At 43.1% G+C, this 26989-nt stretch overlaps 1 protein-coding gene across 10 annotated transcripts in view; it reads left to right on the forward strand.

Annotated features, from left to right (window-relative positions):
- Positions 1-26989, forward strand: part of FGGY (FGGY carbohydrate kinase domain containing) — a 417204-nt gene that overhangs the window by 34511 nt on the left and 355704 nt on the right. For 7 of the 10 annotated variants that reach the window (XM_042997390.1, XM_042997395.1, XM_042997396.1 and 4 more), the window contains 2 exons: positions 2558-2669; positions 9247-9398. The exons of 1 other annotated variant lie outside the window; for it this stretch is intronic. In XM_042997390.1, the coding sequence (XP_042853324.1) occupies positions 2558-2669; positions 9247-9398 (264 nt within the window). Of the gene's footprint in view, positions 1-2557; positions 2670-9246; positions 9399-26989 lie in introns of those variants that run through there. 2 more of the 10 variants (XM_015540945.2, XM_042997398.1) reach the window with 2 other exon arrangements.

Below are 26989 nucleotides of genomic sequence, written 5' to 3' on the forward strand. Positions count from 1 at the left end.
AATCAACTGAGCCACCCAGGCGCCACTTGTTCTTTTAAAAAATGCTTAGGCTCTTCTATATTTCTTATATTTCTACATAAATGTTAAGAGCAGCTTGTCAATTTGTAAACGACAACAACAAAAAAAAACCCCAAAACAAAAACCTGAAATTTTTATTGAGGTTCTATAGAATCTGTAGATTAATTTTGAGGACATTGCCATTTTCACAATGTTGAATTTTTCATTTCATGAATATGGCATATTTCTCTAATTTGTAGTTTTTTTGATAGCAATGTTTAGTAGTTATCAGGGAATAGATTTTGAATTTCTTTTGATAAATTCATTCCTGAGTGTTTTTTTTAATGTTATTCAGAATGGAATTATTTCCTTAATTTCAATTTTGATATGTTATTTGCTAGCATACAGAAATACAATTGATTTTAATATGTTAACCTTATATCCTTTGATCTTACTAAACTTGCTTATTATTCTAGTAGCTTTTTTTTTTCTTTTGGTAGATCCCTTAGAATTTTCTGCATATGAGATGATGTTTTCTGCAAAAAAAAGATACTTTAACTTCTTTCTTTCAATCTGTGTGCTTTAAATTTCTTTCTTGCCTTATTGCATTGGCTGGAACCACTAGTTACAGGGTGAATAGAAGTGGTGCAAGGGACATTTTTCTTTGTTCATAATAGGAGGGAATCATTTCATTTTATCATGAAGTAAAATGTTAACTATAGGTTTTTGTAGATGCTCTTTATCTGGCTGTAGAAGTTCACTTGCCTCTGGGTTTATGGATTGTTTTGTTTTTCTCTCTTCTCTTCTGTTAAGATGATCATTTGGTATTTGTGCTTTATTCTAGTAATATATGTACTACATTAATTGATTTATGGATATTAAATTACCATTTCGTTCCTGGGATAGCTCCAGATGATCATAGTTTATAATGCTTGCTTTGTAGTTAGTATTTTGTTAAGGATTTTTACACTTATTTTCATGGCAGATACTAGTCTGTGGTGTTTTGTTCTTTTGATGTCTTTTTATGGCTTTAGTATGAGAATAATTCTGGCCATGTAGAATTTGTTTAAAAATATTCCCTCCTTCATTATATCCTAAACAAGTTTGTATAAGAATGGTATTGTTTCTTCCTTGAATGTTTAACAGAATTTCCCAGTGGAGCCATTTTGGTTCTAGAGTTTCTTGTTTTGTTTTATTTTGTATTTGTGGGAATGTTTTAAGTATAATTTTGATTTTTTAAGAACAAATCCTTCTCAAAAATTAAATGCTTTGATTTTTCAGGAATAAATAAATGTTGCTTTATTCAAGTTTCATAGCCCCCAAACGGTTGTTTTTGATGATTTTGTCCAGCTTGATACTTTTATTTTGCAAAGAGGTTTTGCCAACCTCTACAAAGTACCACACTCAGAAGTTACTTCTCTACCTCTTTTTAATGGGTGTAGAATATTCCATTTTGCAAATGTACCATAATTTAATGGGAAATAGTTTCTCTAAATTTTAGATATATTCTTTTTTTTTTTTTTTTTAAATTTTTTTTCAACGTTTTTTATTTATTTTTGGGACAGAGAGAGACAGAGCATGAATAGGGGAGGGGCAGAGAGAGAGGGAGACACAGAATTGGAAACAGGCTCCAGGCTCCGAGCCATCAGCCTAGAGCCTGACGTGGGGCTCGAACTCACGGACCGCGAGATCGTGACCTGGCTGAAGTCGGATGCTTAACCAACTGCGCCACCCAGGCGCCCCTAAATTTTAGATATATTCTTAAGCAGTGCTACAGTTAACTTTCATCCACATATAACTTTACTTATGCTAATAATTCACTAAAGTAAGTTCCTAGAAGTGGGTTGGCTGGGTCAAAAGTTATGCTTTTTTTTTTTTAATGTTTATTTATTTTTTGGGAGAGAGAGAGCAAGTGAGAGAGCGAGCGCGCGAGCAGGGGAGGGGCAGAGAAAGAGGGAGACACAGAATCTGAAGCACGCTCCAGGCTTCGAGCTGTCAGTACAGAGCCCAACATGGGGCTTGAATCCATGAACTGTGGGATCGTGAGCTGAGCTGAAGTTGGAAGCTTAACCTACTGAGCCACCCAGACACCCTTCATGTTTTTAATTTTAATAAATACGGTGAAATTCTCAAATTTGTACTAAATTATTACACTGTTAGAATAATGTAATAGAAGGTCTACTTCTCCCTAGTTGCCATTACTGTCTACTGTTAGTCTTATACATGATTGCCAGTGTGAAAAGCAAAGATTAGTGTGTTTTTATTTGCATTAATTTATTTATTTAAATGGAGTTGGGAATCTTTTTATATGCTCTTTGACTATTTCTTTTTATTTTATGAAGTGACTTGCCATGTCCTTTGCTTTACTTCCAATTAGATTGGTTGTCTTTGTCTTATTAACTTACAGGATCTTCTGTTATTTTAATTATATTGAACTTTTATCTATTTTCTGTTGTAAATATTTTTTCTGTTTAGTCATATTTGTTTTAGTCATAACTGTTTTCAGTCTTTTAAAAGCCTGCCTTGTAATTTATGTTTCTGTTTATTTGTTTTAAAACAGAAAGTTGTACAAGGGATTGATGTAAACCGAATCCGAGGGCTTGGGTTTGATGCTACATGTTCTCTGGTTGTTCTGGATAAGCAGTTTCGTCCTTTGCCAGTAAACCATGAAGGTAGGACCATCTCCCTCTCTTTCCCTGGTGGTGGGAGACTGGTTGGGCCCCAGGTGGAACATGAAGTCAGGTGTCTCTTATCGCCAAGGATGAGGTTTAGAGGTGGCACACCGAGGCCAGAATCATGTCCCGGAGGTTACGAGCTTCGAGAACAGTTGGTAGGAGTGGTGACATAGGGGCCGGTTTAGGGAGAGACTTGGTTCACTAATGCGAAAGAGCCACAGTGGGGAGCTCACTGAAGGAAGGACATGGGATCATTAGCTCTGAGTGAGCAGCCCCTGAAACAGGCGAGTGGTCTGGGTGTTTTCTGGGAAGGGAGTGTCCATGCCTGCAGTTGCTTTGTGTATGAGGCCCCTGTGGCGCCTTCATTTGAGAAGGTGAGCCAAATCCATTTAAAGGAAGTAGAATTGGGCAGACAGGACCACACGTCACACACAAGCAGGAAACAGACTGGCTTCTCTATTTTCAGTACTCAGACCAAAGGCATTCCTACTTAATGGTGCTGTCTTAGCAGAGACTTGTGAGTACAGTGGTGAGCTGTTTCAATTGTATGTTCCACTTGGGTCCACCATTGGAAATTTTTCATGGGTCGAGATCCATCCCTCTTGGGAGAATTTAGCCAGTAGCGCTACCATTCAGGTTGCAACCCAAGTCTATGGTAGGCAGGTAATGACAATGAGTAAAGTGGGCCAGGTTTGAGAACAACCAATAACACATCTGTGGAGATGAATTGCAACTGATATTTAATCTTGAATGAGCAGAAGACATTTGGGAGTGGTGGAGGCCACGGAGAACTAGAAATTGCGTGTTCCATCTAAGGAGTGTGGTTCTAGGCATCATCGGTTGGTTGTTGCCAAGGCAGCGATTGCAGATGCGTTTTGGGAAAGATTGTGTCTGAGAACCTTCAGCAGTGGACACTGCCATAGTAACAGCGCCTTTCTTAGCAGATGGCCATGGACACTAGGGCACACTGGGACACCCTGGAATTGGAGTCAGGAAGGCCCCAGATCATAGCTCACCCGATGCTAGGCCATGACACCTCGAGCGAGTCACTTTGCCTCTGTATTTTGTGAAAAAATTGGAAGAATGAGCCATAGCTTTGCTGTGAGGATGGAGAGCCTGATACTGAACACTCAGAAATATTTGTTCCATCCGATTATGAATTCCTAAAAACAGACTGTGCCACACTCACTTTTATGGACCTAATGCATAGAACAGTAACTTTCATAAATTCCATGTGCTGGAAAAAGTTTGCAAGCGGATGAATTGTTAGAGCACAGTGGTAATGATGCCCATCTTTACACACACACACACACACACACACACACACACACACACACTTTCCTCCCTTTTGGTCACCTTTATTAGCACCTCCCACATACCAACCCCTGTCTTATTAAGTGTTGTGGTATCAGAGATGAATATGAATGTTCCTTGATCTCAGCGGCTGATCACTGGCTCACCTGGCATCGTTCTGGCCCAAGAGTGCGGGACAGCCTCAATCCGGGCCAGTTTAGAAAGCACAAACCAAAGGAATGGGGCTGGACTAACAGACGTCAGTTCAGCAGCAGCAAGAACTCCATTTATGAGATGTGGGCAGCCATGGAGCTGGCCACTTTGGGAGGCTGTCAGCACTTCCTTGATTGGCTTAAGTAGCGATGAAGTGATAGTCTCTCAGGGATACTGTTGGATGAGTTCACATTTGGGGTGGGACTTGAGCTGTTAACAGCCCTAGGTTTCAAGGACGCTATACCTCTGGTCTGCTAACATATATGGTTTTTAATTCAGGCCATATATTACAATCAACCCGGGATCTTTCAAAATTTCCCATTTGTGAGCCTCACCCTCAAGATTTGTATTCAGTGGGCTTGTGGTGAGGCAAGGGCATCAATGTTTTTAAAGTTTCCTCCATGCTCTGATATGTGGAGAATCACTGGTGCAGCTGAATGGAAGTTGAAATACTAGGAATAAGAGCACTTGTTGTGGAAGAAGAGAGTTCCTTGTTAAACCTGCTTACATATGTACCCTCTCCGGGTGCCATCTTTTTTCTTATTGTAGGTGGAATTGTCTCCTGTTAACAGACCTTCTGTTAAAAGGGTAGCTAGCTTGCAGCCCTAATGATAAGTGTTGAAATAATTTTATTTCACCAAAAAGGTTAAAATGTACCTGTTCATCAAATGTGTCCAGCTGCCTGTACCCCTTACCAGTTTCTTGCCTTTCAACAGGTTCTCTTAAGGTTAGATTTTATCTGAAATGGATTATCCTGTCCTAGAAAATTACATTTGAATTTTAAAGGTGATTCACAGGTTGTTTTAAAGACTTCTTAGGCCTACATGGCAGTGACCAACTCTTGATTGGCTGACTGGAGTGATTGTGGGGAGCAGACAGTGGGGTCAGGAAATGAACCATCACCATTAAAGCCAAACCCACAAAACTGGCAAAAATCTAAAGATGGTAACAACAACAACAATGACAACAACAACAAAAGCCTAAGTAAATTAAGTACAATAGTTTAAGAACACTACTCATTACTACATGATAAGATATTCTCATTTTAGCCTTTTCTTGCTTGATCTTCTTTCCTTTTTTTTGTTTTTTTTTAAATGTTTATTTATTTTTTGAGACAGAGAGACAGTATGAGCAGGGGAGGGGCAGAGAGAGAAGGAGACCTAGAATCTGAAGCAGGCTCCAGGCTCTGAGCTGTCAGCACAGAGCCTGATGCGGGGCTCGAACTCACAAACTGAGACCATGACCTGAGCCAAAGTTGGATGCTTAACCAACTGAGCCACCCAGGCGCCCCGATCTTCTTTCCTTCAAAGGCCAGACAGCCCCCCAGTTGGACTGTGCTACCACTGCTGTGTGCTCCCTACTTTGCAGGCTCCCCCTAACTCAGAGCACAACTCTGGTTGGGTCATCGCAGCCACAGGAGCTCTTGGGAGCAAGAAGAAATGCAGGTGAAAATTCAGGATCGGGGAGGGAGTTACCACTTAGGCTACTCTGCAAGAGAAACCTAATATTTAGATGTTTTTGCTATTTCATAGTAATTTCCCTCGAGTGTGCTTGGCACACCTCCTGTGAGGTGTTCAGAATATTGAGTGGATGAACACATGAATGAGTGATCTCCCTGTCGGTAAACTGACTGTATAACCCAAATTCTGCCCTAGCAATCGCTCCCAGTTCTCTCCAAACATGACACATGGTTAGGTCTGTGCTTTGTTTCACGTGCTGACTCTATTGTGTAGGCCTCCTCACTTCCCCTCTCTTCACCTGGCTAACTGGCGGCCAGCCCTTTTCAGAACTATGTGAAAGCTTTCCTGCCTCTTGGCAGCTCCCGGTGTGGCCTTGGGCTCGGCCCTCCACGGCCTTCTCTGTGCTGCTGCTCCTCTGGGCTCTCCGCCCCACTGTGTTCGGGCTGTCAACGCTGGATACTCTTTTCTTTCTTTTTTTTTTCCTCAATCCGGCCACCTGCTCCCGGCAGGCAGGACTGCGGCATGTTCTCGGTATCCCAGCACCTACCACTGTGCCCGGTGTGTGTAGATGCTCAGTGAAAGGTTAAAAGAGCTGTCAATGGAATCATTGATTTGTGACTTTTAAAAATATTTATTTATTTTGAGAGAGAGAGAGAGAGAGAGAGAGAGAGAGAGCGCGTGTGCGCAAGCAGGGCAGGGGCAGAGAGAGAGGGAAAGAGAGAATCCTAAGCAGGCTCCGCACTGTCAGCATGGAGCCCGACGCGGGCTTGATCCACGAACCTGAGCTGAAACAGGTTAACTTACTGAGCCACCCAGGTGCCCCCATTGTGATTTTCTAGTAGAACTGACAAGATGAACTTCTTCTTTGGTGTCCACAATGCAACTTATTAATTAATAATCATCGTCTATATATAATCTAATTGATTCTCACAATTTGAGGGTGTCGTTCTGTGTTGTAAGAGCCTCTTCCTTTAGAGGCAGTAGTAACTGATGGGTCTGTCATTCCACTTGAAAGTTTAGCAGCGGATACATTTATACAGTATTTAAAAAGCAGTGCTCACATTGTCCCCGTTTTACAACCCCCCCCCCACATGCATGCGTGCGTGTGTGCCTGCACACGCACATTCTGACTCTTTGATGGTTCTGGGATGGGACTTGGACATCAGTATTTTTTTCTGAAGTTTATTCATTTATTTTGAGAGAGAGTGCGAATGGGGGAGGAGCAGAGAGAGGGAGACAGAGAATCCCAAGCAGGCTCCTCAACGTCAGTGTGGATAGAGCCCGACATGGGGCTTGAACCCACGAGACCATGAGATCATGCATGACCCGAGCTGAAACCGAGAGTCGGATGCTTAACTGACTGAGCCACCCAGGCACCCCCTGGACATCATTGGTTTTAAAGCTGTCCCAGGTGGTTCTAATGTGCAATGAGGGTTGAGAACCGAAGCTTTAGGTAGTGATGTTATACAGTATAATCACTCACCTATTTAAAAACAACTCTTACATGTAGCTCTGGAAGGTCTCATGTACTTTCTCTTAATTTCAAAGTATTACTGTTGTTTGAGGAGCTTTTGTGGGACCTGAACCTTCTCCAGGCAGGCAAAGCAGAGACTGAATCCTTGCCTCATCATGGTGATGATGACCTGATTTAGATATTTTCCTAGGTGGGTATTTTTTCTTCCAGTTTTAAAGATTTTTCTTCAGAGATACAGCAAAGTAAGGAAAATAAAATTCACAGCCTTCTCTGTCCCCACTACTGAGGATAAGCCGATGGAAATTTGCCATGTCTGCCACAGACTTTTTTTCTATTTTGAAAGAGAGAGAGGGTGGAGGGGGGGGTGGAGAGGCAGAGGGTGAGGGAGACACAGAATCTGAAGCAGGATCCAGGCTCTGAGCTGTGAGCCCAGAGCCTGACGCAGGGCTTGAACCCATGAACCTTGGGATCATGACCTGAGCGAAGTCGGACACTTAACTGACTGAGCCACCCAGGAGCCTCTGCTAGACTTTTTCTTAAAGGAGGAACTCCTTGAATCTTCAGCCCACGCCTTTCCCCTCTGCATGGCAGGTGACCACGCTGCTGTTGACGTTCCCAAACACATTGTTTCTGTGTTTTCACCACATACGTGTATGCCCTCAGCAACAAGCAGTATATATGGTGTTTAAAAATATCCCAGCTGGTATCATTATTCATGTTGATAGGCATAGCTTGAGTTTAAATTTGTTTCACGAATTTATTTATCCGTTCCCTGCACAGATCCATTTCAAAGCATGCTATATGCTTTTCCAAGCTGTGAGATAGCAGGCAGGTCGTAAATCTCGGAGTCAGCGTGTCATGGAAAATGACCTGGATCAGAGAGTTGTTACGAGGATTAAATGAGGTGATGTGTATAACATGTTTAGCACAGGGCTTGGGGGACACACACACAAACACACACACACAGAGCTTTATAAATATTTGCTGTTAGCAAAGATACATCATTGCTGCACTTCTCCCGTTAAAGAATGTGTGAAGTGCCTGGTTTGGTTACTGTTGGGCTCCCCTTTATCTTTCCCTTTTACTATCTCCCAGTTTGTTCATTGCTGATCTCTGCATCTTGCCATCTGAGGCAGTGGAAGACTGTAAAAAGAATATTGGCTTGCCCGTTAGTACCCGATGAATTAACGGAGGCCGTGGAAGGGAGAAAGGGGCAGTTAGCTCCTGTGTGTGCTGCAGGCTGGTAGAGGTCAGATGTGAGGGGCATGCCTATGCTGTTTTTCTAACTGGCTTTAAATTCTGTTTCTTATTTCTTTTTCTCTTTAGAGCCTACTACGTGATAGGTACTTGCCTTTATGCGTGGTATCTTGTTCAGTGAATGAAAAATCCCGGTTAACCCTTATATGCTATTAAGTGTGGTTATCCCTGTTTTATAGATGATGATACTTAGGCTAAGAAAACTTTAATGACTTTTTCAATGTATCTATGCCTGTAACTGAACTAGTGAGCATTCCCCAATAGGTCTGCCTGATCCCCAAACTGAAAAAAATTCCAGTGTTTCCCACTCCACCAAAGCATCTGAGAGGAAGTAAACACCTAAGTTAATTAATTTTCATTAAAGTGACTAGGAGAAGTGGGAATATAAGCAGATAAAAGCCATTGTATGGATGTGGTCTGTTTGTTATGCTGGATGTATTATTCCGTTGAAGTGCTTGTCCATTTTTAACGGAGACAGATCTTAAAAAGCCAAGTATTGTTTTAGGCTTACTTCATAGCTCTTTTCCTAAGGTTAAACCCAGGGAACTTTTTCTGGAACAGAAGGGGTAGGAATAGGAAAGGTGGGGAAGAAGTTGGGAGCGAATCAGTGAGAATCTAATTAATTGGTAGATCTTGACTGCTAGTGTAGACATTTAACCCCGGGGGCTGCATTGTAAAGGACACCTCACTGGAAGGGACATCCAAGTTTAGGGTGGAGTGTACTAATTCGTGATGGTGGTGGCCCGTTCACTTGCTGCCATCTACGTAGGAAATTGTCGTACTTGTGCAGCTTTGTGCCCTTGGGACTGTGGAAGTGCCTCGTTGAATTAGAAGGCTAAGTATGTGCGTGTGCCCTCATCTCCCTTGTTTCTGCTAGGGGATTCCCACCGAAACATCATCATGTGGCTGGACCACCGGGCGGTCAGTCAGGTCCACAGGATCAACGAAACCAAGCACGGCGTCCTGCAGTGTGTTGGGGGTGTGATGTCAGTGGAAATGCAAGCCCCGAAGCTTCTGTGGCTGAAAGAGGTGAGCACATAGGGTGGAGAGAGGACACTAATTACGGCCAAGGATTTCACTTATCGTGGATCTGCCTGTACCAGGTACCATGCTGAAGTGTGTTACATTTGGTTTTTCCCAGCAGCTCTCTGAGGGAGGTTGATCCCAATTTGTTGATTCAATTATAGCTAAATCATTCCTGTTTTTAGGTGCTAACCTTATGTAGGCATGGTAATAAGCGTTTGGCAGATTGTCTCTTTGAATCCCAGCAGCAACCTTATGAAAGTAGAGGTTGTCTCTTTTTTGGGTGGGGTGGGGGGCGAAGGTTGTCTGTAAACAAGAAAACTAAAGCTAATAGAGATGAACCAACTCCCTCCAAAGTGACCTAAGTATGTGGCAGAGCCGGGGTGGAAGCTGACCCCCAAAATCAGTTCTCTTAATATCCAGGATTCTCCCAGAGTTCAGGAAGGCTACTGATTCCCATTCCAGATAGAAAGTGGCAGAGCTGGGATTGAAGTCCAGATCTTCTGACCAGAATCTTCTTTCTCTATGCACTTTTATCTGAGGATTAATCTGGCCTTGGTGGCATGTTAGGATACTCCTTTCTCGTGTCACCTGAACCTGAGTTTCCATGTCCTTGTGTGATACCGTGATCTCTGGACAGAGCACTTGCAGGTGGTTCCTGTTTCCAGATGTTCAGATCCTTTATGAAGTGTGGAGAATGGTGATGTCAGCTTAATGGTTCCCGGTAGAGAGGGATGTGGGAGACAGTTCAAGTCCTTTGGGAACCTCGGACTTGAAGGTCCCTAGGTAGTCTGGTGAGGAGAGTATCTGTCTAATGAGTAAGACCTGGTGTGATTCATATACTGGCTCTGGGGTTTCAGGTGGTCTCAGTCTTTGATGACTCAAAATGTAAATGGGGCTTGAGGGGAATGTAAGGGTGCTGAGAATGTGTCCTTGGATTGCCACAGTGGGCAGAAGAGAGAGAAGCAAAGAGGGAATCCGTAATCAAGGCGGGTTTGGCTTGTTATCTGTTTAGTATATGGAGTTGTTTTGTAACCTTTAATTTGCAAAAACGGCTTCTGTATTTACTAAGAGTTTGAAAACACACTGCATTGTAGAAGCCAGGAGTTTTTGACTCCACTGACCATCACCTTGTGTAACTTTGAGCAAATCAGTTCGCATCCCAGGCCTCACTTTTCTTTTTAAGTTTATTTTTGAGAGAGAGAGAGAGAGAGAGAGAGCTGGGGAGACGCATTGAGAGTGGGAGACACAGGATCTGAAGCAGGCTCCACACTGACAGCAAGAGAGCCCTATGTGGGGCTCGAACTCATGGACCGTGAGATCATGACCTGAGCCGAAGTCGGATGCTTAACCGGCTGAGCCACCCAGGTGCCCTAGGCCTCACTTTTTCTGTCTATAAAGTGAGAGAGTTGGTCTGGACCAGTTTGCAAACCTGATGTAAATGTATCCTGAAATACAATTGGAAGATACAACTACTTTGCACTGCCCCACTCTCTGCTTTGTGTTCTGTAGACCTTAATTGATTTAATCTTAACAAGCTCTGCCTGATGGACAGCATGGGAAACTGAGGCTGACAGAGTTATATGATTGTCCTAAACAGATGGTAGAGCCAGAATTTAAACCCACGTCTACTGGGCTGCAGATCCCAGCTCCGCCCATCATGTGTTGCAGCACTGAAATCCCTCTGTAAAGCATTGCTGGCCCGCAGACTTATAAAATCACTTCTGATTCTAGAAACTGCCCTTGTATTCCGAAGAACACCCATTTATGGAGAATCAGGAGACAGTGTGTTCTTTTGAATGGGGCTATGGGAGATGGAGGCACAGAGAGGTTAGAGTGCTTTCACAGAGTCAGAGTCAGAGTGTAAGACTCTGTGCTAAGCTCACTGTGCTGTCATGTGTTTATTCTTTATTCACTCTTTAATTTGCCACATATTAACCGAGGTTCTCCTGTGAACCAGCAATGTCACAGGCACTGGGGACGCAAGCACAGAGAGAATGGGGCTGACCCTTGAGGGGCACAGAGTCCCCTGGGGCAGTGGTGGGGAAGCAAAGGAGGGGGCATGGAACCAGAGCTGTCAGAGGACGTGCTAATCACCTTGGTAAAGGAATATACAAAGTGCTTTCGGGGAAAACAATTTGCTTCCAGGAGGAGTTCTCTAAGATGAGTCTCAAGATATAAGTGGAGGTTTAGCCTGTAGGAGAAGATGGGGAGGAAATTCTAGAGCAAGACTATGGTTCATTTTTGGTAAGGTATGTAAGTCCTGGGACAAGAGCCCGGGATACTTTCCTGAGTGTAGTAGGAAATGAGGCCCGGTGGGTAGCCTGGGCTTGGTTTGTTCAGGGCTTATTTGGTGGTCAGTGGTTCTTAAGCAAGGGGGAGGGAATGTCTGAGATCCCTTTGGCAGGGATGAAGAGACTGGATTAGGGGTGAGAAAATGTGTGTGTGTGTGTGTGTGGGATTAGGAACTAGTCTTCATACTTTCCTGATCACAGTGCTTTGTTGGCTTTACTTTGCTCTTAAGATAAATCCCCAGATTTGTAACATGGCCCAGAAGATGGTGTGTGACGTCATTTTCACCTTACCCTCTCTGCTTAGGTGTATCCCTCCTCGTCTTGCTCACTCTGTCCCCAGGAATGCAGTCAGGGCATCTCAGACACACTCTGTTCTTTGCCACCTCAAAGAGGTTGGCAAACTCCAGGCCATAGGCCACATCTGTTGTGCTGCTTATTTTGGATGTTTTGAGAGCAAAGAATGGGTTTGACTTCAAACGGTTGAAAAAGGATCAAGAGAAGAATAATATTTTGTGACTTGTGCAAATTATGTAAAATTCACACTTTCATGGCCCTAAAAGTTTTAGTGAAACACAGCCACCCTCATTTATGTATTGTCTGTGGCTGCTGTTGCATCACAGTGACAGAGCTGAGGAGTTGAGACATAGACTGTGTGCCTGCAAGGCTGAAAATATTTACTCTGTGGACCATTAGAGAAAAGTTTGCTGACCCCTGGTCTTGATGATGTCGTGATACTGTGCTTTCTGCCCCTGAGTATTCTTTCCTGTGCTCAACACTGATCCTAACTCATCATTTAGGTCTTAGCTTTATTGTCATGTCTTCAGAAAAGCCTTCCCTGACCCTCAAATAAATCAGAGGTCTCTTGTCACAGTCTCTTACTTCATTGTATGTTTTCATAAATTGTCACGATGTATCATTTTGTATGATGATTTGCATGGTGCTTGGGTCTTCCAACCATTGTCATCCATCTGGGGAGGGAGAGCCTGTCCGTTCTGTTCCTGGCTGTTTCTCTACTCCTGGTCAAATGTCTGGTGTATAGTTGGTAGTTAGTAAACAGTTGTTGAATAATTTGGGTGGCTCACTAAGGGGGGTGTTGCAGTTCTCCAGGTGAGAAGTCATGAGGTGTGAAGTAGGCACTGTGGGGTGGAGAGGAGATAGGTTCCAGGATTTTTAGGGGCTCATTTCAGCAGGACATCGGGGCTGATCGGCCGTGAGGGGTGAGCTAGATGGCAGAGTCGGAGCTGACTGCTCACCTCAGCACTGCTGTCATTCACGGGCTCCTTGCCCTTAGCCTGGAATCGGATGTCAGAGAGAGTCGGACAGAATCTGGAGTTCAGACTTCCCAGAAGACACAAGTGATATACTAGGACCACCGCAGCTCTTGGGCAAAGTCACTTGGGTCCTGGTTCTGCCATAAGGAATTTTAATCATGTCCTTTACATTTAAGGTTTGTGTGTTTCAGGTTGACGCATGTCTCCTTAATAAGAATTGTCAGATAAAAGGAAAAATGCCATTTGAATTTTTCATAACCCCCAGCAGTCTGGCTTTTCCATTTGGTCTCAATGATTCTGACTCTCATCTTAATGAAGGCCAAATGTAAATTAAGTTCTGTCAGGCTGGAACAGCTGGAGTCTCCTATCTTTATAAACATGAAACATTGTAGGGTAACAAGGTGCAGACTGAGGGAGGTCAAGAGAGTTAACGGCTGATGCAGATTCTGACAGCTCAGTGTTAATGGAAGATAATTAACTGGCTTGTAGGGGCTGCATGGAGATATTCCAACCCGACTTTTAACTCGTTTTCTCTTTTTGCCATTGTCAGCAGAGCAGAAAGCTAATCATTTTAGTTTGAGATTTTCATTGTTCATTCCAACTGGAACCAACTGGGCTGGAATGTCAGAGGGTTTTATTGACGGGTTTAGAAAATACATCTGCCCCTCCCATCTCCACAGTCCGTGCCTCTCTGCTTCTGTTCCCCTGATAATGTACTGGGAAACTGAAGAAATGATTCTGTGCTTCTAATGTGCCTTTTCCTGTGTATACAGATTCCTTGGAGCAAGCTGGGAGTTGGCATGCCCAGAGAGGTGGTTTGAGAACTTCGTGCTAGCTGTGGAAGAAATCAGTGGAGTTCTTTACAGGAGGAACTATTGGGAAAAAAATACAAAAAACAAAAAAACAAACCAAAAAAAAAAAAAACCAAAAAACTGTTGGAGGTCAGGAAAGCCTGGTTCTAGTCCCTTCTGTGACATAAGAGGCTTGCCTCAGCTGTTTTAGTGCCTTGTCTGGCTTTGTTCTTCCATTCTTCTTGACAATGTAATAACATTTGTTGTCTTATTGTAGATTTCTTCTTGTCTTGAAACTTTGTGAAAGATAATGTTCAAGTTCCTTTCTTTGAAATACACCATTTCTTTTTTTAATGGCAATTATGGTAGGTACTATGGTCTTTTTCTGTTAGTTATTCTGGCTTGAAGTTGCATGTATGGATCTTTTACTGTTCACCTACATTCATCAGACCTTAGCAATGGACCTAATACAAGATACTGAGGAAATTTGGCAGCTAAAACACAGTTCTATAACAAAGGTACAGGCTTTGAAGTCGGGCATACTTTCATTTAAGTCTTTCTCTGCCCTTTACCAGTTTGGGGACCTTAGAAAGGTAAATCACCTTCTCTGAGTCTCAGTGTTTAGCTGTAAAAGGATAGTAATATCAGCCTGGTGGAACTATTGTAATTTAGTCAGATATTTGTAAAGCATTTTCTGCAAGCGTATATTCAGATAGTAGTTGAATCTTCATTTCCACTGTATTTAAAAATGTTTGTGTCAACTGATGGGCATGTCAGTAATATCCTATCACCAACTGAGAGAATTTTAAACACTAGAATATCTCATTTCGCGTAGCTGGCTGTAATGAGTGGTATTTTTCCTGTTTGACTAATAACTAAGGAAAACATCTAAAAACCACCATGAGTTTGTCAGAGACCATCATAGACAAAATCCAGTACCATCATACAAAACATATTTTCAGAGGCATTCATTTATGTGAATCATCCACATCCTATGTGTAATACCTATACCAGAAGGCAGCCAGCTTTGAACTTGAAGCAGATTTACCTAATGCCATCTACTATTTCCCCTAAAATTCACCATTGCCTCCACCATCAGCATTATTTTATTTCACAAAGATTATTTTATTTAATCTTCACACCCGTCTTGTGGGGTAGATACGATCTTTTTTTATGGATGAGGGAACTTAGGCTCAGAAACATCAAATGGCTTACTCAGAGTCTCCTACCATGTGAGCAAACCTGCGTCGGGAGCCATACCACTGGTCTGCCCCCATCCCCATCCTGTGGGGCCTCTGTCATTCACTGTGAGAATCCAGAAGTGGTCTTTGCCTTCAAAAAAATCGCAGCGTGATTGGAGAAGAAAGATACAAACTCATCTAAGCAATAGGAACAGAATAAGGCAACAGGTGAAAAGAGTAGCCAAAGTGTATGTCGTGCTCATTTTACATCTAGCACTTTTGCAAGCATTTTATCCGTGTTAAACTCCGCTAATCCTCACCTCGACTGAATGAAGTAAGTATCCTCTCTTACAGATGATAAAATGGGCTCAGAGATGTTATGCAGCTTGCCCAAGGTGACTCAGCTGATAAATAGCTAGGATCGGAATCTTGGCATTTCACATGTAGAATATAGGCTTATCACCATTTCTCCCTCCTGCTTTCCTCTTCCAGTGTTGGCCTTGCAGGGTTGGATAAATTAGTTCAGGGAAGAATTTGTAAGTGATAACTTCAGGAGGGCCTGAGGCCAGGAACAATGGCTGGTGGGTTCTTTTTTTATTTTTATTTTTTTTTTCCTTTAACCAATACTGTTTATAGTCTCCCATGTGATCGGCACTGTGTTGGGCACTGGATATTCCAAAGTGAACAAAACAGGTGAGAGCCCCGAGTAGGCTTCTGAGAATTTAGATTCTAGCATAGAGAAGCAGAAAATAGACAGGGATATATCCATAAAGTGATTATATTTTCTGGTAAACGCTGTGAAGGAAAAACACAGATAAGCAGATTTGGCATGGCTGGTGTGTTCTCTCTTGGGAGGTATTGTTTGACCTGAATGATGAGGTTTTCAGGAAGAGAGGGCAGCAGGTTCATGAGGGGAGGAAAGTTACCTGTGAGATTAGCAGAGGAGGTCAGCGGGGCTGCGAGGGTGTGAGCCAGGCAGAGACTAGTGGACAGTGGGTAGGGGCCAGCTCCTGCATGGCCTTGAGGCCATGGGCAGGAATTTGGATTTTATTCTAATAGCAGGGGGAAATGTTTGATGGATTTGAAGCATAGGTATGACATCTGTTTTATGACTTAAAAAATCACTCCGGCATAGTACAGAGTAGGTAATAAATATTTGTCTAACAATAACACACTTGACATTATAATGTTAAAAGGAAAAAAAATACAAGACTGAATGTGTGGTCTTATGAATGTATTTGTTTTAAGAAATGATCAGTAAAAAAAACCCAAAAACCAAAAAACAAAAACCTGGCTATGTATGCAAAAACCACTAATAATGGGTCACCATCTATGGTTGGAAGAGTTTGCTACTGTGATAGCACAGTGCTCATGCTTTTATTACTTATTAGTAGCTTTTCATTAAAAAAATAATCTTCTAGACCTGGCTAACCTTTCTGGTTTATACTGCTTCATTATTTAGCATGGCATTTTTTTTCTTCTTAGGCTTGTTTTCCTTAAAAACACTGACACAGTATTATTATCCCAATATACAGATGAGGAAAACAAGACCCAGAGGGCTTACGTGGCTTCCCCAAAGCTACACAGCAAATAAATGGTAGAGCCAGGATTCTCACCAAATCCGGCCTGCCTCCAGCTCCAGCCTGCCTTCACTGCCTGTTCTGAGACCGCTCGTTTCCTGCAACATGCCAGGGGCTGCAGGCTGGTGGCCCACAGGCTGAATCTGGTCCCCAGATGGGTTTTGTTTGACCTACCCTATGCTTGAAAAAAAAAACTCTCTCTCTTTTTTTTTTTTTTTTGGAATTGGTTTTCAACGTTTAAAAACTAAGAAATTTCACATAAAAATCCAGATTTTCTGCTTCTTTAGAAGAAATAACAAAAGGATTTGGCAGTCCTGGGCCCGCATTCCCATGTGGAAAGAATTGGCCAGTGCTGAGTATGGGCTGCCCCCTTCAGAAGGGGCAAGTGTCCTTCATTTCACAGCCATCCCCACCCAGCTTGCTTTTGCTCATTTCCTTTTCCAGCACTACCCTCTAGGCGTTTGGATTTGAGACCCAGGCTGTGGGAATTTGTTCAAGGAATCCATCATTACTTTTCCCATAACAAAATGCTTAGAGAAGTGGAAAGATTTTCCAGATGGCAAACTTCTTGGTCAGTGGCTCTAGGGATGCTGTACCCATATTCACACACCTCTGAGTCTTTGCTCAGGGTTTTCCTTTGCCTGGCAAACTTACTGTTTCTTCCTTCACTTGGAAAAACTTACACGAATTCTTCAAGACTCCAGGAAGCCTTCCTTGGCTTTCTCCATCGAGTGTTGATTAGGGTCCTGCCCTTTGTCCCCCATGGCATCCTCCCCTTAAAAATGCCCTGGAATTTATTACACCATATTACGTCTCATTTATCTCCGTGTCCCTAATGCCTAGGGCACTGCTTAGCATCGAACACTGATCACTCAGGAAATATTTTAACAGAGGGATGGATGAACTGGTGAACGAATGTACCAAATTGTTTATCGTGCCATTTTTGATTGTTGTTTACATCCGACCATCTGTTCCATTCCCAAGTAAAGATCTACTGCAGACCAAACGTAAGTTCATTTTCTCTTCCCCATTGTGGAAAAGGAAGTTTGGAGTATTACCACTCCTTTCCACCCCAGAACCACCCCTTGGCTGCAGTCGTGTTACTTTGAGTCATAGCTTGTTTTGTGTGTGAAGTGAAGGCCTCACATTGAGGCAGTGACTCCTCCAGGCCTCTCTCCTGTGTCTTTGTGTCTTGAGTGCATAACCCTTGAAGTTGCTTCCTTTACCCTGCAAGAGAATCCAACACCTATGTACTGAATCAAACAGCCTCTCTTATGAGTGTTTATACTGGGGCCCTGTTACATTCAGACCAGATTCTTTCCAGCCTTTGAGCAGTGTGGACAGTGTTGTCAGCTGTTGTTAGGGCCTCTTTTGTGGATTTTCTCTCCAGGGTGGTCTGCCCATCAACTAGGCTTGGAACTAAATAAAAATGGAGTGTTAAGGCTGGTGCCCTGCCTTCATTTTATTTACCTGGACAGCGAATCCTTTCCTTATCATCCTGGCATTTGCATTTTTGACTTATGCCAAATATGTATTGTATTGTTTTATAGTCCAACAAAGTAATTCTAAAAAGCAGACCAACAATAACAACAAAAAAAGGGCTTGGTCTGATAACTAGTAACATTTAATAGATGTCAGCTATTATTACTTAAACATTTTTTTTCAATGTTTGTTTATTTTTGAGAGAGCGCACGAGCAGCGCAGGGGCAGAGAGAGAGAGGGAAACACAGAATCTGATACAGGCTCAGGCTCTGAGCTGTCAGCACAGAGCCCAACGCGGAGCTCGAACTCAGGAATGGCAAGATCATGACTTGAGCCAAAGTCACCCCAATGTCAGCTATTATTATACCAAATTTTGTATTTTACTTTATGGCTTAAGGCAGACTAATGTATATTTTCTTTTCTTCTTTTTAAAAGAAACTTTTTTTTCTTTTTCAAATGTTTATTTATTTTTGGGAGAACAAGAGAGAGTGAGCAGAGGAGGGGCAGAGAGGGGCAGTACAGAGGATCCGAAGTGGGTTCTGCACTGATAGCAGCAAGCCTGATGCGAACTGCGAGATCTTGACCTGAGCCAGCGCTGGACGCTCAACCGACTGAACCATCCAGGTTCCCCAATGTAGATTTTCTTTATTTGATCTATGGTATGGACTTGTGGGATAAATATTACTATTTGCCCCATCTTACAGATGAGTACACAAGCCTCAAAGAAATGAAATGATTGTCCACAGCGATTAGGATTGCATCTTCAGTGAAGGTTCACATGGCTCTAAATTGTGTCTTGTTTTTTTCGTGCTCTACCATGTTCCTTCTCGTTTGGGTTGATGGATTTTTAGCTTGCTAAGAGCAGGGACCAGATCTTTCTATCCATACCTGGCTGTTGTATCCCTAGAACCTAAAACAATGCTTGGCATGGAGATCATACTCTATAAATACTTGCTAAATGAACTCATGTTTCCTGGTCAGAGCCAGACTTAGGGCTGGAGCAGTGAGGCCCATGTGCCTAGCTTTTCTGCCAGTCTTCCTGACCACTGTGCAGGGGTGTCTGCTACATCTAGGTGTTGCCAGTGTAATCAGAGAGGCAAGACCAAGATTGCTAAGTTTGGCTGCTTTTATGCCCACATGGGATGATTTGATATAAAACAAAAACTGAAAAAAAAACCTCTTTTGTCATAGTGGCTAAAATGCACCTGTTGAAGGGAAATACTGTCTTTAGAAAAGACACAAAAAAAGACAATGCATTTGATGTGTGTCCTGATAGAGGAACTCATGAGCACCATCAGCCTCATTGAGGCAAACTGTCACTTTGGAAATCTGGAAGCTCAGGGTAGATAGTTGATTGAGGCAAGGGAGGAGGCAGGCCAGAAGTTAGGAAAGATGATAGATGGGCTTCTTCTGGAAAGAGAAGTCAACCTCATTTCTCTAAACATATAGCTTGGTTTTACTTTTTTTTTTTTTTCTCTCTCCAAAATGAGAATAACTGTTCTGTTGTTGTAGGGACATATTCATTTAATTGGTGAAACACACTTTTTGTCTGGTAACTACTATGTAGAAGACAATGTCCTCGGTGATGAGACAGAGTGGAAGCCAAGAGTGTCCTTTATCTCAAGTTGCTCCCAAGTCAAAGACCAAGGAAGAGGCTGTGAAAGCCATTTTCCCCAACATTTTATTACAATCTTCAGACATACAGAAAAGATGGAAGAATTTTATAGTGAATACTCAGAACCATCACCTGGATTCTGCCATTAACATTTTACTATACTTGCTTTAGCATGTGTATGTCCATCCATCTGTTCCTCTGTCCATCCATCAGTCCACCTTAAGTTTTTGCAGTAAGTTCAAACATCATTACACTTCTGAAAGCAGTTTGAAATGTTAAAGACCCTTTACCTTTTTGAGATCCTTAATTCTGCTTAAGATATTGACCCTGTTTGATTGCTATCTGTAAACATCGTCAACACCTGTACTTTATTTTTATGTTATGTTATTATTTTTACTTATCCTAGATATTTATTAAATATCTACCATGTGCTTTTAAGTTTGCTATCTTACTTAATTCTTATGAAAGTCCTGTGAGGTAGATGTCATCACTTCCTTTGCAGATAATGAAGGTGAGGATAAAGGAAGTTAAGTAGATTACCACTTACTGTTGCATCTAATACAGATGAGACACTTGGGTAGAAAGAGCTAGTTCTCCTAGTTCAGGTTTCAAATCCCAGATAACAACTTTGATTGAAATTTTGAAGTGAAATATGAATTTTACGATGGAAAGTTATCTAAGTTGTCCTTAGATAGACTCACAATTAAAGACCCTCCTCCATGCCTAAGACCCTCCACTGCACAAATTCCTGCCCATTTCTCTTCATCCGTGTCTCGTACATTAGATCCCTCTGAAAGAGCTGGCCTCTTCCTCCCCTTGGCATTCATCTTAAGCGTTTGTAGTTCAAAAAAATGAGTAAATGATGTAACTAGTTCCTTACCTCGTTTGAACCTGAGGGTCCCGGAAGCATCTCTTCGGCAAAGACCTCGTTCAAGGATTATCTCTGTGCACCATGCTGCAGCCATTCTGTTGGTTGAGTGATCATGCAATTCAGGGATCTCCTTAAAAGCCCATGTCTCCTGAATCCTTCTGACCTCGGTAAGGAAGTCTGATCTCAACTCTGCAGCCCCATCAGTACCCGTACGCACACCCTCTTAAAAAGCTGCTTTAGTTTGGCTTCCAAGCTTTGTAATCTCAACAGTCAGTGTCTACTGGCTCAAAAATGCAAGACTAGGGAGTGTTCAGAGGGAAGGAGAGGGCTGCCTGGATTCATGGCTCTGCTTTCCCTGGCCTCTCTCTCCCATTCGGGCTTTGCCAGAGGGTCTGAACTGTGGTGCAGAGACATTTTCTCCCAATAATGATACGTGTATGTATAGAGTATTGGAGCTTGCCCAAGTAAAGCAAAGCAAGCAGTTAGGAAATAAGATCTCTTTGCCAATTAATTATTCATAATATTTTCAATAATGACTTATCTTCCCTAATATAATTATTATTATTGCTTCACCATTGATTCGTGAAAATTATTGGTCATGGACTAGCACCAGTCCATGGTCTGGCATTTGGGAGCACCTGGGCTCCATGACCCCTGAAGTCCTCCTGCAAAGCTGGCATTCTGTGGATCTGAGATAGATGAGAAGAGAATCAGGACCCGAGTGAACCCTGCTGCACTTGGCTTGGCATGAGGCCGTGTGGTCTGGCTTTGGCTGGGGGTCAGAGACAAGCCCATGGACCTGAGAAAGAGAGTGAATCACTGTGCAAGTATTTATTGAGCACCTCCCTTGTCCTGGGAAGCAGCAACTGGACAGTAGTGTATTGGCCTTGGAATTCAAGTGGCCGGGGTTTTACTCAGGCTTTTCACTTACTCTCTGCAATTCTCTTCACTATGGGCCTCCTGTTCCTGTCGATAAAATGGTGTTAACGGCAGTATTGTGTCTCTGTGTCTTAGAAGGTATTTGGGAAGTTGTAGAGTGCTGGTATAGTGATGTATTTTTTGTTGAATATGACACAAGTAGAATGGAAATTAGGTCTGTTTTTCATATACTTATCTCTGGATGCAGGTAAGAAGGCCAAGAGTGAAGGGAAAAATTCACATTGTTTTGGGGCAATTCACATTGTTTTAAAAAAAAAAAAAGCCGGTGTGCTTAATCTTTACTGACAGCTTGGGGCACAGGTATTACTGTCCCATTTGAACAGGTGGCAAGAGGCTGAGAAAGTTCACCTCCTGCAGCTCATGAGTGGTCAAACTGGGATCTAACTCAAAATTTTTCAAGTGTGTGCTCATAACAGCTCACAGGCCAAGCCCTGGGGAGAGTGTAAGAGCCTGAGAGAGAGTAAATCCATCCTCAGAGGCCCCTAGCAGACGTTTCCAGAGCAGTTTCACTGACGCTATTGTTGGTGACTTATGGGGTCTGGTCTTCAGCAACAAACATGCTCAGGATGATGACTATGAGTACACATTTTAGTTTATTTTTTATTTTCTTAATTTTTTTTAAGTTTTTTTATTTTGAGAGAGAGAGGGAGAGAGGGAGCGAAGGAGGGAGAGAGAGAGAGAAAGAGACAGGGAGAATCCCAAGCAGTCTCTCCATGCTGTGAGCGTGGAGCTCAAGGTGGGGCTTGATCTTGTGAATTGTGAGATCATGAGCTGAGCTGAAATCAAGAGTTGGATGCTTAACTGATTGAGCCATCCAGGCTCCCCAAATGAGTACACATTTTAGAAGTCTAAGAACGGGGTGTGCTAATCTGTTCCCACCAGAATCAAACAGGGACATTCGTTCATTCAGCAGACATTTATTGAAAATGGACTTTATTCCAGGTACTTTGTAAAGTGCTGGAAATACAGCAGTAAACATTAGAGTCCCTGTCCTTAAGCTGCTCATTTTCTAGCAAAGGGAGAGGAGGGGCAGAAATAGAGTCACAGTGCACTTTAAGTTGGATGGAATTTGGGTCCCTATGAAAGTACACCCCCCTTAGGGGAGGCGAGTCAGGAGGAGGTGGTGTGTAAGCTGAGGCTGATGGTGGAGAGGCTGTAGGTAAGCACTTAGTGGGCGGTTTGCAGCAGGTAGGTCGGGTAGGTGGACTGATGCTGGAGAGGTGGAAAGGAGGATAGAGGACGGTAGGAGGAAAGTTCTCCTGGGGCTACAAGTACAGTACATGGGAAGGCAGTTCAGGGAGTCCATCAGAAAGCACCTTTTGAGTCCCTTCTGTTTATTCAGTGCTATTCATGATGGGAGTTTCCCTTCTGCACATGGATAGATCCCATGTACCCCAGCCACGGTCAGAGAAAAGCTGGAAACTATCTGCCCCACCTTTTCTGACTCTTCCATCTCAAGGGCCTGGAGGTAGAACCCAATGCTCACATGGCTGCAGTGTCCTCCCTCGGCAGAGGAGAAGTGTCCTCATTTCTGTCACATCAGGACCAGACTAGACAGCGCCCCAGAGGATGAGGCGTGAATTAACCCCTCATGTCCAGGAGGGTGGGACTGAACACCAGGCAGGGGCTCTTTCCACCTCTCCCTTGGTGGGTGTGTGACTCAGAGGCGGTGACATCACCCATGACTTCATTCGCCCAGAGGAGAGACAGTGTGCAGACCGAGATCAGGCTCTGGCTTCTGCCCTTCCTTCTCCATGGTTTGTCTCGTCAGGGACATTGCCATGGTCCTGCTGTTGTTTTCCACACATCTTTTTCATTTTTCTTTTTGTTCTGGCTTTCTCATTGTATTCATTTCTCATGTGTTCCCATGTGTTTACTTCATTCTGTCTCCCCTCTCTGTCCTTTTGCTTCTGTCTTTATTTTCTTTTCCTTCCTCTTTTACTTAATCTTTCCTGGTTTTTTTTTCTTGTTCATCTTCTCTTTTGCCTTCATCTTCCTTCCTTCCTTCCTTCCTTCCTTCCTTCCTTCCTTCCTTCCTTCCTTCCTTCCTTCCTTTTCTTGTGCTTTCTCCTGCTCTGTCTCAGAAATGGCAAAGTGGTCCTCCTGTCTCCTCTCTCCTCCAGATTCCCACATGGCGTTCTGTCCTAACCTTTCTAAAACTGTATTCACAAACCACCCCCACCCAGGACTGATGGTAGCTCCCATTCTCCCCTGACCTGAGTGTGTAATATAAATTCAGATTTCTTTTTACTGTACTTCAACATACATCACTCAGGCTAAACTTCTCAGGATTCCTTTTCCATGGCCAGGGATATATATAGCTGATGCTTCTCCTGAACTTTTCTCAGCCAGTTGTGCTGGCTGGACCACCGTCCTCCCCCATCTCCCGTGATCTTTGCCTTCCCTCCACACTGAGGTCAGACACTCCTCCCACATAACACCTTTCCCTTGGCTGCTTACCCACAGCCGTCTCTTTCTATCATGACTATGCAGCATCCTTAGTTTGTAACAGGCATTGTCAAACTTGAATTATTCTATACTATTTATACACCTGCTGAGGGTTCACATGCAGACCCTTTGCTTCACCTACTCAATAAGCAATGTGAGGATCAGATCCAGCATACGCCTGACTTTTCATGCAGGGTCCTAGCACACCTGACCACAAACCAGGGCTGATGGACAGATTGTAGCATGGCCAATAAATACTTCATTTGAGAAATAATTATTTCATGTGCACTGTAGGGATACAGCTGAGTAAACAATAGGCCTCCCCTTAAAGGAGCAAATACTCTTGTTGGAGAGACAGGCTCCCACATAATTTGAGAAGAGTAAGGAATGTAGAAGAAACAAATAGTTACTGGGGATGTGCCAGGATGAGCACATTAATATGTATAAACTCACGGAGTTGAATCCTACTGACAGTACTAGAGTTAAACATTGCTGTAGATGAACATGAGACCCATGGATATTAGGTGACTCTTGGCCAGAAGTAACACAAGTTTTGGTAGAAGAACCAAAGTTTGAACCAAGATGTGTCATTCCCTGAAGTTCCTGCTCCTTACTGAAGATGGATACGGGTCGTGCTGTTGACATTCTAATAATGAGAACAGTCATTTAGGAAGTACTTACTATGTGCCAGATGCTTTAAACACTTCACAGACATTGGCTCATTTGTTCCCTCATCAACTTTATGGTGGAGGTGGTGTTACTGTTCACTCTAATTATTATGGGACAAGGGAGTGGAAGTAAAGAGTATTTAGCTTTCCCAAAGCCCCATGGCTATGAAGTATTAGAGCCAGGATCTGCACCCCTGCTGTCCGGCTTGTGGGAAGAGGCGGCAGAATGTTCAGGGGCACCTCCGTGTAGAACAGCATATTGCAATTTTTAGAACTGCCAATGCATCAGTCCATTTGGAGAATCAGGGGTGGTGGGGGTGCTGAGAGGTGAAGGTGTTGAGAGGTGAGGCTAAAGAGGGAGCTGGATCCGGGTCACAAAAATCAGAGAGTGTCCAGGGCCCTCTCCTACAACCCTTCACCGAAGATGCAAGAGATGTTCTTTGGAAGGGATGTTTTCTGTGGTGTTGAGCTATTCAGCATCCACTATAAGAAAGAGGCTATGAAGTTGTGCTCTTTTTCTACTAGTTGAGTTGTGAAGGGATTTCTCTGTTGTTGACCTCGTCTGTGCCCTGTAGGAAATGACAGTGGCACTCTGTAACAGGAAGGATATATATGACCAAATAAAGCCCAAAGAAATGCCAAATGGAATGGTAAAGCACACTGCCCTTTATGGTTTGGGGATAGGTAAAGTTTGGGTTGAAGGAAATTTGGGGAAGAAAGAGGAGGGGGCATTCCTGTCAGCCAGCCTGGACCTGTTACCAGCTTGTCCTCAGGTGTCCTGGTGCACTGGACTTTTGACGGAGTACTGTTCCAGTCTCAGCCCCCTTTCCAATGATGCTTGGCAGCCATTCAACATGGTGTTGCACTGACCCAGGAGTCCAAGCCAGGAAGTGAATGAATCCATTTTCCAATTAAAATGAAACTTCTCCAAAGACCTGCTCACCCCAAGAAGAGAAATTTATCTTCCTGGCATTCTGGCTTGGCTAGAATGTCTCTGCTCCTAAGTCGGATGGTGAAAAGCCATTAACTTGAATGAGGAAAGAGAAACTGGGACAGTTCTTATTCACAACCTCATTCATTTATCCATTCATTCCTTTTTCCCATTTCCACAAACTCCTATTTAGTTTGTACATCTCTGCTCATGTATTTTTTCATCCATTCTGCTAACATTATTCATCATCTATGTATCAGATACTATCCTAGGACCTAGGAATAGAGAGATTGAAAAAAACATAGTCCCCCTCCCTTCCCCCTTAGAGCTTTCAGTGTAGTGAGGGAGACAAACACATGAATGGATAGGATGGGAAGAGCCATGATAGGCATATTCACAGGGTACTAAGAGGGCATAGCCTGGGAGCACCTTACTCAGCTTCGGGGAGTCAGAAGAGTTTGCGGAGTGGATACTATCTGAGTTGAGTCCTAAATGATGAGTCCATGTTGGCCAGGTTGAAGAGGGGTGGGTATTCCAGATAGGCTACACTATGAATGAAGATATAATGGTAAGAAAAAGCACAGTATATGTGGGTGATTCTAATATAGTATCTCAGAGTGATCAGAGATGAAGCTGGTAAGACGTGGATTGTATATGCCATGTTAATGAATTTATTTTTAACTCCAAAGGTAGTAGAAAACTTTGAAGGACACAAGTATATTAGATTGAAAGCTCCCTGTCGGTGGTAGCTCTTACTGTTTGCTCCTTTCCTAGCATTGGGCACAGTACTTGACATGTAGATGATACCATATAAATACTTATTGAATGAATGAATGAATATGTTATTTATATAGTTAAATGTACATGTTAAATAGGCTATTCTTTTTTTTATTAAAAATTTTTATTTTGCAGAGAGCATGAGTGGGGGAGAGGGACAGAGGGAGAAAGAGAATTTTTTTTTTTAATGTTTGTTTATTTTTGAAAGAGAGAGACAGCATGAGGCAGGGAGAATCAGGGAGAAAGGGAGACACAGAATCTGAAGCAGGCTCCAGGCTCCAAGCTATCAGCACAGAGCCTGACATGGGGCTCGAACTCAACCGCAATTCATGACCTGAGCCGAAGTCTGATGCTTAGCCAACTGAGCCACCCAGGTGCCCCATGAAAGAGAGAGAGTCATAAGCAGCCTCCATGCTTAGCACGGAGCCAGGTGTGGGGCTCAATCCCACAACCCTGAGGTCATGACCTGAGCTGAAATCAAAAGTTGGATGCTCAACTGACTGAGTCACCCAGGTGCCCCATACATAGACTATTGTATTCTAATTGGCTGTGTAGGTGGTGGAATTGAAAGGGGATAGGATTTGAAAGCATTAGGGTGGAAACAAACCACCTCAAAATTTAATGGAGGATAAAACTAACCATTTATTTACTCCATAATTATGCAGGTTGCTGATTTGGGATGAGCTAAGATAAATGATTTTTCTGGTCTCGACTCTTGATTCAAGAGTAGAGTAGATTTCTGGGGTAGG

Source organism: Panthera tigris, chromosome C1 (genome assembly GCF_018350195.1).
Source record: "Panthera tigris isolate Pti1 chromosome C1, P.tigris_Pti1_mat1.1, whole genome shotgun sequence".
Classification (NCBI taxonomy): domain Eukaryota; kingdom Metazoa; phylum Chordata; class Mammalia; order Carnivora; family Felidae; genus Panthera; species Panthera tigris.